Source organism: Nerophis lumbriciformis, linkage group LG28 (genome assembly GCF_033978685.3).
Source record: "Nerophis lumbriciformis linkage group LG28, RoL_Nlum_v2.1, whole genome shotgun sequence".
NCBI lineage: Eukaryota > Metazoa > Chordata > Actinopteri > Syngnathiformes > Syngnathidae > Nerophis > Nerophis lumbriciformis.
Window position 1 is genome coordinate 31,714,102 of NC_084575.2, and position 13,964 is coordinate 31,728,065.

At 41.5% G+C, this 13,964-nt stretch overlaps 1 protein-coding gene across 1 annotated transcript in view; it reads right to left on the reverse strand.

Annotated features, from left to right (window-relative positions):
- Positions 1-13,964, reverse strand: part of acvr2aa (activin A receptor type 2Aa) — a 140,299-nt gene that overhangs the window by 20,165 nt on the left and 106,170 nt on the right. The window contains exon 6 of the mRNA XM_061924067.1: positions 9,700-9,843. Coding sequence (XP_061780051.1) covers positions 9,700-9,843 — 144 coding nt within the window. The remainder of the gene's footprint in view (positions 1-9,699; positions 9,844-13,964) is intronic.

Sequence of the window (13,964 nt, forward strand, 5' to 3'; positions counted from 1 at the left end):
GCCAATCAGAAAGGAGGGGCCGTCTAAGCATACCCGCCCCCAAAGTGCCAAAAAGAAACATGACAGCGCGAGGAGAGATGCCAGGAGTACCGTATTTTCCGCACTATAAGGCGCACCTAAAAACCACAAACTTTCTCAAAAGCTGACAGTGCGCCTTATAACCCGGTGCGCTTTATATATGGATAAATATTAAGATTCATTTTCATAAAGTTTAGGTCTCACAACTACGGTAAACAGCCGCCATCTTTTTTCCCCGTAGAAGAAGCGCGCGGTGCATGCTGGGATATGTGACGTTTCATTTCCATTTGTGTGTTTATGTAAAGACCCCAAAATGGCTCCTATTAAGTGTGTTGTCTGTCTAATTATAAATAATGCAGACGAGGCGTGTTAACTGAGTTCTCAACGTTTACTCACAGCGTGCTCATAACCACATTCTAACTGCCAGCATACAACAACGCTTCTCAGGGCTACCGCGCATGCTCGTAACTATTGTTGCATGCTGGGTAGTGTAGTTGTTATATTTGCTAGCTCATAACAGCACATTGAGAGACACGCTTACGCGCTTAATTCAATACTCGCCGTCATTCCGGGTGGATTGACAAAAGACCTCCAGCCGCTAGATATTGGTGTCAACAGGGCATTCGAAGCTAGACTGCTAACTGCGTGGGAACAATGGATGACAGAAGGCGAACACACCTTCACTAAGACGAGGAGGCAGCGCCAGACGACGCCAACATCTGCCAGTGGATCGTAAATTTGCCCAACTTTTCACTTCGGACACCGAAGACGAAGGATTTACGAATGAAAAATAACTTCAGAAAGTGAGCGCTATGTTTATTTTGTGTGTTGTGACATTAACGTTCGAGCAACATTATGTTGCTATTGCTCTGCACTATTTTGAATTTTACTATGTTTGTGATTGCACATTTGCGTACATTTTGGGAGTGAACAGAGTTGTTAGAACGCTGGTTTTTAATATATTATTAAAGTTTGACTGACCTATCTGACTGTTTTTTTGACATTCCCTTTAGCGCAGCGTAGGCGCGGCTTATAGTCCGGGGCGGCTTATTGGTGGACAAAGTTATGAAATATGCCATTCATTGAAGGTGCGGCTAATAATCCGGTGCGCCTTATAGTGCGGAAAATACGGTAAGTCTTTTTTTTTTTAAAGCGAAAGAGGTAATTTCAACAGGTACAGCATCCTATGTCATATCTACATGTAATAAGATTTGTAACAAGGCAAACCGTTTTTTAAATTGGTCGAAAATCAAGCAAGTTATGGTGTTTTAATTAGTACATGTACCATTGACATCAATGTAATGATTGAGGCTAGATGTCCGAGGTAAGATGGCTACAACGTTGCTACACTGGAGAATGATTGGTCATATGAAAAATGCTCACAGCCAATCAGAAAGGAGGGGCCGTCTAAGCATACCCGCCCCCAAAGTGCCAAAAAGAAACATGACAGCGCGAGGAGAGATGCCAGGAGTACACAGAGAGCGCGCAGAAAGGCGTCGCGCGCGCGCAGAAAGGCACCGCGCGCACGAAGTGGAGAATCAGCGCGTGATAACAGTTTTTATGCGCTTGGATTTTTGGCACTAATGTGACGCCATAATTTCACCCCAACCAATGTAGGCAGAAAGGCTGTGTACATTTGCAAAGAGCTACGTCAAAAATGCCACGAAGATGCAGCAGCATATAGACAAGTGCCCAATAATCTTCGCCAACAATAACAAAACAGATGCAATGTGCTGCTGTTAACCAGGTGAGCGAGACCATAAATCCCTCCAAGACCTTGCAACGTGTCGTCCTTTTCCTGCATGCGTGTGCATAGATGGGGTGTACTCTGACCAGGGAGAGGGCGGGTCACAATGACTTTATAAGCATAGACCTAACTGTGACATGAAGCAGATTTAGGTTCAACAAAAGTCCCTCACAGAGCATCTTTTTTTTTTTGACTTTATTTATGTTCCCAGAAGAAAACCAGCTGACTTTTTGTGACGTGCCCAAGAAAAGAAGCAAGAAGAAGGCAGTTCTGCAGGTGCGTGAGGCTTTGAAGGCGAGTGGCTACTTGCTACATCTGATCCTCGCACACAGGCCTGCCGAGGCATAAATCATCCGTCAGGAGTCGTGAGCAATCATGGCCCAGCTGTGCTACACCGACTGAAGGCCAATAAACAGTTCACAGTTATTTTTTCTTCTTCAAATTGCAGAAAAAGGAAGAGCTGTGTCGATCTGAGTTATGAATCCTCTAAAGACCCCTGCTGAGAAAACAATTATAGGGGATGATTTACGAAGCACTTAACCGTGATGTACTCCTTCTATGCAACCTTGACAAAAAGTCCTTTAACACAAATGTTTTTAGACGGATTTCCACTCCAAGTAGAAAGCTGAGTGGCTTTCGTATCTTTCAAATTAGAAAGGGTTGTCCAAATTCACTGTCTGCATCCTTCCAAGGACCGAGTGCACCCTCGGCTTGACGTGCCTCCGAAAGCCAAGACAAACATTTAAAAATTTGATGGTTCCTGGTTGTGACATTGTGTGCGACAAGTGTGTTTTATATACACATTTGAGTGTTAAAGGTAAGGGTGTTCCAATCAGGGTTTTTATGCTGCTCAATTGCTGTTCTATCATAGTAATAATTATAATAGATTTTATTTGTAAAAAGCACTTTACATTGAGTAGACAACTTCAAAGTGCTACAGTGTATTAAAAAAAAAATAAATAAAAAAAATAAAAAGATAATAAAAAATAAATAAGAATAAAAACTAGAACAGCCAAATAGCTAAAACTAGTATGCATAAATCTAATTTTATTTTATTTTTATTTATTTTTTTAAAGAAGGGTTTTTAAGCCTTTTTTAAAAGCATCCACAGTCTGTGGTGCCCTCAGGTGGTCAGGGAGAGCGTTCCACAGACTGGGAGCGGCGGAGCAGAAAGCCCGGTCTCCCATTGTTCGTAGCTTTGTCCTCGGAGGTTGGAAGTTACCGTATTTTCCGCACCATAAGCCGCCCTGGGTTATAAGCCGCGCCTTCAATGAACGGCATATTTCAAAACTTTGTCCACCTATAAGCCGCCCCGTGTTATAAGCCGCATCTAACTGCGCTAAAGGGAATGTCAAAAAAACAGTCAGATAGGTCAGTCAAACTTTAATAATATATTAAAAACCAGCGTGATGTGGGCGCGCATGGAGTCGTATATCAACATGGACGGAGCTGCGTGAAAAAAGCCACCCGGCCTCTTCGCGTAAACTTCCCTTAACCACTCGCTCATCTTTTCTTCATCCATCCATCCCTTCGAGTTAGCTTTTATGATGACGCCGGCTGGAAAGGTCTCTTTTGGCAAGGTCTTCCTTTTGAATATCACCATGGGTGGAAGTTTCTGGCCATTAGCATGGCAAGCTAGAACCACAGTGAAGGACGACTTCTCATTCCCTGTGGTGCGAATATTCACCGTACGTGCTCCCGTTGTATCCACAGTGCGGTTCACAGGAATATCAAAAGTCAGTGGAACCTCGTCCATGTTGATAATGTTCTCTGGCCGGATCTTTTTTTCAGCTATCTTGTTTTTACAATATGCACGGAAAGTAGCCAGCTTTTCTTGAAAGTCTTTAGGCAGTTGCTGTGAAATAGTAGTCCGTGTGCGGATGGAGAGATTGCGTCTTTTCATGAACCGGAAACCTGTCGCTTAGTAGGAGCCATTTTGTGGTCTTTACAGATGTAAACACACAAAGGAAATGAAACGTAATATCCGCGCGCTTCTTCTTCTTCTACGGGGGCGGGTGGTTGCTTACAGTAGAAGAAGAAGCGCTTCCTGTTCTATGGGGGCGGGTGCTTACCTTGGCGGTTGCTTGCGTAGAAGAAGAAGCATTTCCTCTTCTACGGGGAAAAAAGATGGCGGCTGTTTACCGTAGTTGCGAGACCTAAACTTTATGAAAATGAATCTTAATATTAATCCATATATAAAGCACACCGGGTTATAAGCCGCACTGTCAGCTTTTGAGTAAATTTGTGGTTTTTAGGTGCGGCTAATAGTGCGGAAAATACGGTAATAAAAAATAAATAAGAATACAAACTAGAACAGCCAAATAGCTAAAACTAGTATGCATAAATCTAAATTTTTTTATTTATTTATTTTTTTTAAAGAAGGGTTTTTAAGCCTTTTTTAAAAGCATCCACAGTCTGTGGTGCCCTCAGGTGGTCAGGGAGAGCGTTCCACAAACTGGGAGCGGCGGAGCAGAAAGCCCGGTCTCCCATTGTTCGTAGCTTTGTCCTCGGAGGTTGGAGGAGGTTAGCCTGTCCGAAGCGGAGGTGTCGTGTGGAGGATTTGGGGGTGAGAAGTTTTTTGAGGATAGAGGGGGGCATTTCCATGGAGGCACTGGTATCATTCTCTCTTTGGAAACTTCCTGTTCTTAAATTCCTGTTAATGGCTCATTACGTTCTGTTGTAACATGGTTGCATCACGATTTCTTAAAGTTGACTAAGCACTTGTTTTTTGTTTTGTTTCAAGTAGGGTTGTACTGTTTACCAGTACTAGTATAGTACCGCGATACTAATTAATCATATTCGGTACTATATCATCTCTAAAAAGTACCGGTAACCCTCTCCCCTTTTTTTAACGGGCATGACAGCACGTCATCGTCACGTCGTGACATTGCTGGTTTTACGAGCAGAGGAGCATGTTGGGCAGCGCATACACACAGAGTACTTACAAGCAGACACAGTGTGTAGACAGAAAAGGGAGAATGGTCGCATTTTGGCTTAAAAAGTAAAGATAAAGGTGAAGTTATGACACTGAAACACCCTCAGGAAGAGGTGCTTTAAGACATGGCTAGCTAGCTAGCGGCTAACGTCCATCCACAGTGTTTTAGCTATTTCTAAATCACTAATCCTCGCCTCCATGGTCACAAACAAACTACGTTTCTTACAAGTAACATTATCACTGCAGGACGAGGATTAGCTAAACATGCTTCACTACACACCGTAGCTCACCGGCATCAAAATGTAAACAAACACCATGGGTGGATCTACACCTGACATCCACTGTAATGATACCAAATTCGGAGCGTATCTAGTCGATACTACTATGATTACATCGATATTTTTTTGCCTCACAAAATCATTTTTCAAAAAGATATATTATGTTTATAAACGCAGGAAATACATCCTTGGACACATGAGGACTTAAATTATGACCAATGTATGATCCTGTAACTATTTGGTATCGAATCGATACCCAAATGTGTGGTATCATCCAAAACTAATGTAAAGTATCAAACAACAGAAGAATAAGTGATTATTACATTTTAACAGAAGTGTAGATAGAACATGTTAAAAACAAAAAATAAGCAGATTTTAACAGTAAATGAACAATTACATTAATAATTCATTTTTTACCACTTGTCCTTAATAATGTTGACAAAATAATAGGTGTATAAATGACACAATATGTTACTGCATACGTCAGCAGACTAATTAGGAGTCTTTGTTTGTTTACTTACTACTAAAAGACAAGTTGTCTAGTATGTTCACTATTTTACTTAAGGACTAAATTGCAATAATAAACATATGTTTATTTTATTTTGCCTATCGTTCACAATAATCATGAAAGACATGACAACAGATGTTTTAAAAAAAAATGCATTCTAACTCGTAAATAAAGTCCGCTTACAGCGAAACCACTATTGCATCCATAAAACCCAATAAAAAAAACATAAAAAATCGCCAGGAATATTCCATTTACATTTCGTGACTTGAATATTAACCAAGTATTAGTAATATTGTTATTATAAGCGCTAATGCAGACAAACTATTTATAGCGGCGCCACGACCATGAGCTTATGTGCCGGTGTTTATATGATCAACTGCTTCCTTGTTTCCTTGCAAACTAGATCATGAATCAAGTCTCTCACCTGGATAGCAGAAGGACGAGGACGTACAGCCAATTTAGACCCGGGAATGGCGCGAAAGACATGAAAAAACAATCGGTTCCTTCCCCCTTTTCTTCGTGAGGATTATGAGTCATTCTTCATCTAAATTGGAATATATGAACACCTTAGCAGTCGGCATGCTAATGACAGCAGACCTTGTACAGTAAGAGATGTCTTATTATGTTTATGCTCTCATCATATCTGCAGTGAGTAGGAATCAGCGATGTTTTGAAGTTAATGCGCCGTGTATGCTAAAAATGAGCAAAATACGTAAATATATAAATGTTAGGGGTGTAACGGTACACAAAAATTTTGGTTCGGTACGTACCTCGGTTTAGAGGTCACGGTTCGGTTCATTTTCGGTACAGTAAGAAAACAACAAAATATACATTTTTGGGTTATTTATTTACCAAATTTATAAACAATGGCTTTATCCTTTTAACATTGGGAACACTATAATAATTCTGCCCACGTTAATCAACATTAAACTGCCTCAAGTTGTTGCTCAGATTAAATAAAATGACAAACTTTTCTTCTACATATAAAAAGTGCAACATTAAACAGTTTCAAGTCAACTCATCATGCTTAATTTATTACAGCATTTGGGAAGCCTGTAGTTGATTTTTATTATGTAAATGTTATATTTTTATCAACATGTGATAGCAGGGACCCTGCCATTCAAAACTAGGCTGCTGCATTACTAATGATTAATGTAACTATAGCTGAAAAAATGGTACAATAGCAATAGGAGAGACTATTCATCCCTGAACACCATGGAGTTCATGTAGGCTTAATGCACTTACATTATTCAATCAACTATCAGAGACAGAAACTCTTCATTTAACGTAATGTCCTTTTTTGCTGCTTCAACACAGCTCAATCAACACAGAAAAAGGTAAAGTGAAATAACAGACAGACAGGGCTTTGCTGTCCGTAACACACACACACGTACGAACGCACGCACCGCAAAATGAGCTAACGTTATGTTAAAAGCGAATTAGCCTTCACCTCAAGCCAGGACTGCGAGTGAGCTGAGCTGCCTTTTATATTTCTAGAAGGTCATCTCGTTCGGTACACCTCCGAACCGAACCGAAACCCCCGTACCGAAACGGTTCAATACAAATACACGTACCGTTACACCATACTTGCCAACCCTCCCGGATTTTCCGGGAGACTCCCGAAATTCAGCGCCTCTCCCGAAAACCTCCCGGGACAGCTGGAGGCCACGCCCCCTCCAGCTCCATGCGGACCTGAGTGACGTGTTTTCCTCTACCGGAAAGCAGTTCGTCTGCCGTAAACAGCAATGTTGTGACACTCTTAAACAGGACAATACTGCCATCTAGTGCATTTGATGAAGGCCCTTTTGTGCGTGCCACACAGCAATGCATCATCAGAGAGGGTGTTCAGCATGGTTCGAAAAATAGTGACAGAGAATAGAACAAGGATGGACAATTCAACCCTTAACTCAACAATGAGTAGAAGAGTGTTATGTGTGTGTACATGTGTAAATAAATGAACACTGAAATTAAAGTATTTCTCTTATTTTTATATATATATATATATATATATATATATATATATATATAATAAAATAAATATGTATTTATAGCTAGAATTCACTGAAAGTCAAGTATTTCTTATATATATATATATATATATATATATATTAGAGATGCGCGGTTTGCGGGCACAACCGCGGAGTCCGCGGATTATCCGCGGATCGGGCGGATGAAATTAAAAAAAATTAGATTTTATCCGTGGGTCGGGTCGGGCGGTTGAAATAAAAAAAAATTAGATTTTAAATAGATTCAGGCGGGTGGCAGTTAAACCAATTGGGAAATATATATACATAGTTAAATGTTGTTACCCACATACGAAAAACGAGCAGGCACCTGCTGCATATGCCACAACAGAAGAAAAAAAAAGAAAAGAGATGGACACTTTTACGGAGCGGAGAAGGGACGCCTCGCCGGGGTCCGGGACCGAGGCCCCTTCCCCCGAGAGGGCCCCACCGGGAGCCGTAGCTGAGGCGATCCGCGAGAAGGGCCCGACGCATGTCCAGGGTCACCACCGCGCCGACACCCCGCCTCGTCCGCCTTCGCCGCGGCCGGCGTCACGCACAGCAGGTAAGCAGCTTACCTGCCCGCCACCCCCGTGGCCGGGGGCTCGTAACAGGGGTCACTCCGCGCGCTCCGCCCGCGCAGCTTACCTGCCCGCCACCCCTGTTGCCGGGGGCGCGTAACAGGGGTCACTCCGCGCGCAGTGCGCTCACGAAAGGGGTGGGGCTCACCCTGGTTGATATAGACAGCAGGACGGTGGCCATGGAAGTCGGAACCCGCTAAGGAGTGTGTAACAACCCACCTGCCGAATCAACTAGCCCTGAAAATGGATGGCGCTGGAGCGTCGGGCCCGTACCCGGCCGTCGCCGGCAGCGAGACGCGCTTGGAGGTGCGCTCAGCGCGGCTCCCATATGATTGCGCACTGGTGTGCGTCTGGGTCGTGACAGCGTGGCACGCGAATGTCTGTACTGCATTGGATCAGTCTCCTTTCTTTAACAGGCAAAAGCTTTATAACCTCACTAATGCCTTGCATCGTCTATATTAGATATATAACAACGGGCGGGTGCGGTTCTGATCAAATGTTAGCTCGGGTGGATGGCGGATGGTTGACGACTTTCTGATGCGGTTGCGGATGAAATAATTGCCTATCCGCGCATCTCTAATATATATATATATATATATATATATATATATATATATATATATATATATGAAATACTTGACTTAGTATTTCTTATATATATATATATATATATATATATATATATACAAAATACTTGACTTGGTGAATTCTAGCTGTAAATATACTCTCCCCTCTTAACCCCCCCCCCACCCCCGAAATCGGAGGTCTCAAGGTTGGCAAGTATGCGTTACACCCCTAATATATGTTATCATAAATGTGCCGGTTAGTGTTTGGATGTTTTTCAAGGGCTTTATAAGGCAAAAGAGAAAAATAATAAAGCTAATAAAAATGGTATAAAACATAACATTGTGTACATCTTTTTTTATACACCAATTACATATAGTACTGATAAAAGTACGGATGAATACTGGTATTGAGAAATAATATCGATATCTCTACTTTGGACACAGCAAGAGGCCTGGCTGGGACACCAAAGCAGGTGAAGTGTATCAACAAATGTACCCTTGATCATCACTGGGACCTATAAAACGCAGGGGCACTTAAAAAGTCCCATATGTGGAAAAAAAAAAGTGTGTGGATAAGTTGGTAAGAGGAGCTTATGGAGTTGAAAAAAAAACCCTTTTTAAAGAAACAACGCTTAAAATAGTAAGGCATGATTAAGGAAGAGCACTTAAGGCACTAATCAATAAAACGTGCTTCTCCAGCTCTCTGGGGCGGTGCATGGAATAAGCGTGTTGGTCTACTAAACCCACTACGTCGCTGTTTACATGGACAAAAACAAGCTTGTTAGTAGAGGATATGAGACGTGAAATAAAAAACTTGTGTTTAAAGAGGCGGCGGTAACAACAAAACACTCAGCGGCACAGATTTCTGCAGATAGAACATTTTCTCTTGACTTCTTGAAAGTACATTTGAATTGTTGGTTGAATATACAAACATGGAACTTTTCTCCCAGCATTCAGTTTACTTTTCTATTAACATTCAACGCGTTCTGCCACACGTCGAGACAACAACTGCATTTGGGGAAAACTCAAAAGAGGACACGGTGAAGCTTTCCAGGCAGCCTACCTTGTCATGGTAGGTGGTGATGAGCCACAGCTCCAGGTCGAGGTTGTTGTTCCTCTTCTCCACGCCGATAAAGTGGAGGATGTTTTCGTGCTTCATGCCGCTCACGCTGTAAATCTCGTACTCATTCTGCCAAGACAGCTTGTCCTACACGGGACAGATAAGGCTGTTATTCTTGTTATCAAGCCACAGCATTTAAATGGCTACAGCAGAGCGTTGTCAGTAAACAATCAATACAATCTGGCGGTTGAACAGAGTCCAGTGGTACCTGGTTTTTGTTAGTAATCTGTTTAACAAGGTCAGGCGAATACAGAATTGCATGAACTCGAAGCAATTTTTACCATAAGAAATAATGTGAATCCAATTCATCTGTTACGGAGACCCAAAATATTAACACAACCCATTTTACAGAAGTAGTTTCACATGCAGGTAACAATGTACCGTATTTTCCGCACTATTAGCCGCACCTAAAAACCACAAATGTTCTCAAAAGCTGACAGTGCGCCTTATAACCCGGTGCGCTTTATATATGGATTAATATTAAGATTCATTTTCATAAAGTTTCGGTCTCGCAACTACGGTAAACAGCCGCCATCTTTTTTCCCCGTAGAAGAGGAAGTGCTTCTTCTTCTACGCAAGCAACCGCCAAGGTAAGCACCCGCCCCCCATAGAACAGGAAGCGCTTCTTCTTCTACTGTAAGCAACCACCCGCCCGCGTAGAAGAAGAAGAAGAAGCGGATATTACGTTTCATTTCCTTTGTGTGTTTACATCTGTAAAGACCACAAAATGGCTCCTACTAAGCGACAGGTTTCCGGTTCATGAAAAGACGCAATCTCTCCATCCGCACACGGACTACTATTTCACAGCAACTGCCTAAAGACTTTCAAGAAAAGCTGGCTACTTTCCGTGCATATTGTAAAAACAAGATAGCTGAAAAAAAGATCCGGCCAGAGAACATTATCAACATGGACGAGGTTCCACTGACTTTTGATATTCCTGTGAACCGCACTGTGGATACAACGGGAGCACGTACGGTGAATATTCGCACCACAGGGAATGAGAAGTCATCCTTCACTGTGGTTCTAGCTTGCCATGCTAATGGCCAGAAACTTCCACCCATGGTGATATTCAAAAGGAAGACCTTGCCAAAAGAGACCTTTCCAGCCGGCGTCATCATAAAAGCTAACTCGAAGGGATGGATGAAGAAAAGATGAGCGAGTGGTTAAGGTAAGTTTACGCGAAGAGGCCGGGTGGCTTTTTTCACGCAGCTCCGTCCATGTTGATATACGACTCTGTTTTTTTGACATTCCTTTAGCGCAGTTAGATGCGGCTTATAGGTGGACAAAGTTTTGAAATATGCCGTTCATTGAAGGCGCGGCTTATAACACAGGGCGCCTTATGGTGCGGAAAATACGGTAATCTGTTACGGAGACCCAAAATATTAACACAACCCATTTTACAGAAGTAGTTTCACATGCAGGTAACAATGTAAGTATAAATGAGGAATGAAAATTGATTTAAAAAAAAAAATCATTTAATACTTTTACCTAGGGGTGTAACGGTACACAAAAATTTTGGTTCGGTACGTACCTCGGTTTAGAGGTCACGGTTCGGTTCATTTTCGGTGTAGTAGGAAAACAACAAAATATACATTTTTGGGTTATTTATTTACCAAATTTGCAAAATCTTCCACAAAAAATATTTTTCTTAGTGGAATATTTGATGTGAAGTAATCAGAACCTTGGTCAATAATTCATAATAACATTGATTTTGATTCAATATTATGTTTTGAGCAATGACAGTTTGAAAGAAAAAAAAACCCAGCTTTGTTTTATTAGTCAACATTGCAACTTTTTCTAAATTACATTTAACCTTTAAGCTTTTTTATTTCACTTTTGTTATGTTTTTGTTTATTTTAATAGTATTTTTAGAATGTGCCGTGGGCCTTTAAAACATTAGCTGTGGGCCGCAAATGGCCTCCGGGGCCCACTTTTGACACCCCTGTTATAGATAATAAAAAATTAAATGTGATAAATCTATGGATAAAAAGCAGAGCCTGGCGACGCATGCGCGTTTATCATAACTCTCTCTCTCTCTCTGTCTCTGCCCCTCCCTCACCAATGCTGCTGCGCGCACAATTTGTTTTGTTTTTAACCCCTTCTTAACCCTGAACGTACAATGAAAATACACACAACTCTAACTCAAAATGCTGGACATTTGAGGCATTTAAGAAACTCCGCCCTGACAGCTACGCAAAAGAGGACATGTCCGGTGAAAAGAGGACGTATGGTCAGTCTATCCTAGCCCGTTAGCTGCTAGCATGCCGTGTGTTGTGCCTCGGTGTGCATTGTTTACACAACGTGCGGTACGCTACTTAATATGTCCGTGTGGAAACTCGTTTGGTACACCTCCGAACCGAACCGGAACCCCCGTACTGTAACGGTTCAATACAAATACACGTACCGTTACACCCCTACTTTTACCGTATTTTCTGGACCACAGAATGCACTGGATTATAAGGCGCACTGCCGATGAATGGTCTATTTTCGATCTTTTTTCATATACAAGGCGCACCGGATTATAGGGCGTATTAAAGGGGAACATTATCACCAGACCTATGTAAGCGTCAATATATACCTTGATGTTGCAGAAAAAAGACCATATATTTTTTTTACCGATTTCCGAACTCTAAATGGGTGAATTTTGGCGAATTAAACGCCTTTCAATTATTCGCTCTTGTGACGTCACATCGGGAAGCAATCCGGCATTTTCCCATTTCCGTCGGTGTGTTGTCGGAGGGTCTAACAACACGAACAGGGACGGATTCAAGTTGCACCAGTGGCCCAAAGATGCGAAAGGGCAAGAAATTGTACGAAATTTGTTCAAAATACGAGACTGTGGGGAAAGCCGACGAAATGGTCAGTCGTTTGTTCCGCACACTTTACCGACGAAAGCTATGCTACGACAGAGATGGCAAGAATGTGTGGATATGCTTTGAGTAACTTGAAGGTAGAAAAGCGCTATACAAGTATAACCCATTTATCATTTATTTATCCTGCGACACTCAAAGCAGATGCTGACATCAACTCCAAAACTGGACAGATCAGCTTTTAGGAAAAGAGAGCGGATGAGGGTATGTCTACAGAATATATTAATTGATGAAAACTTTATTCATTACTCGCGGTTTTACGTAAATTATTATACATAAACTGTGTTTACCAATAATTTAGCTTAAAAACATTTATTTTTTTCAATCGTTCGAGTACATTCGGGTAGTCTTGTGTAATGCAGTATTGTGTGTCTATTTAGGTATGGTTAACCTGAGTGCTGAAATCGTGGAAAAATATATGTTCTTAGCGCGCCTGAAATGGGCTGTCTGCACTCTCAAAGTGCATGTTGTTGCCAAATGTATTTCATATGCTGTAAACCTAGTTCATAGTTGTTAGTTTCCTTTAATGCCAAACAAACACATACCAATCGTTGGTTAGAAGGCGATCGCCGAATTCGTCCTCGCTTTCTCCCGTGTCGCTGGCTGTCGTGTCGTTTTCGTCGGTTTCGCTTGCATACGGTTCAAACCGATATGGCTCAATAGCTTCAGTTTCTTCTTCAATTTGGTTTTCGCTACCTGCCTCCACACTACAACCATCCGTTTCAATATATGCGTAATCTGTTGAATCGCTTAAGCCGCTGAAATCCGAGTCTGAATCCGAGCTAATGTCGCTATACCTTGCTGTTCTATCCGCCATGTTTGTTTGTGTTGGCATCACTGTGTGACGTCACAGGAAAATGGACGGGTGTATATAACGATGGTTAAAATCAGGCACTTTGAAGCTTTTTTTAGGGATATTGCGTGATGGGTAAAATTTTGAAAAAAACTTCGAAAAATAAAATAAGCCACTGGGAACTGATTTTTAATGGTTTTAACCCTTCTGAAATTGTGATAATGTTCCCCTTTAAAGGAGTCATATTATACACCGCATTTTCCGGAGTATAAGTCGCTCCGGAGTATAAGTCGCACGGGCCGAAAATGCATAATAAGGAAGGAAAAAAACATATATAAGTCACACTGGAGTATAAGTCGCATTTTTTGGGGAAATTTATTTAATAAAAGCCAACAGCAAGAATAGACATTTGAAAGGCAATTTAAAATAAATCAAGAATAGTGAGCAACAGGCTGAATAAGTGTACGTTATATGAGGCATAAATAACCAACTGGTATGTTAACGTAACATATTATGGTAAGAGTCATTCAAATAACTATAACATA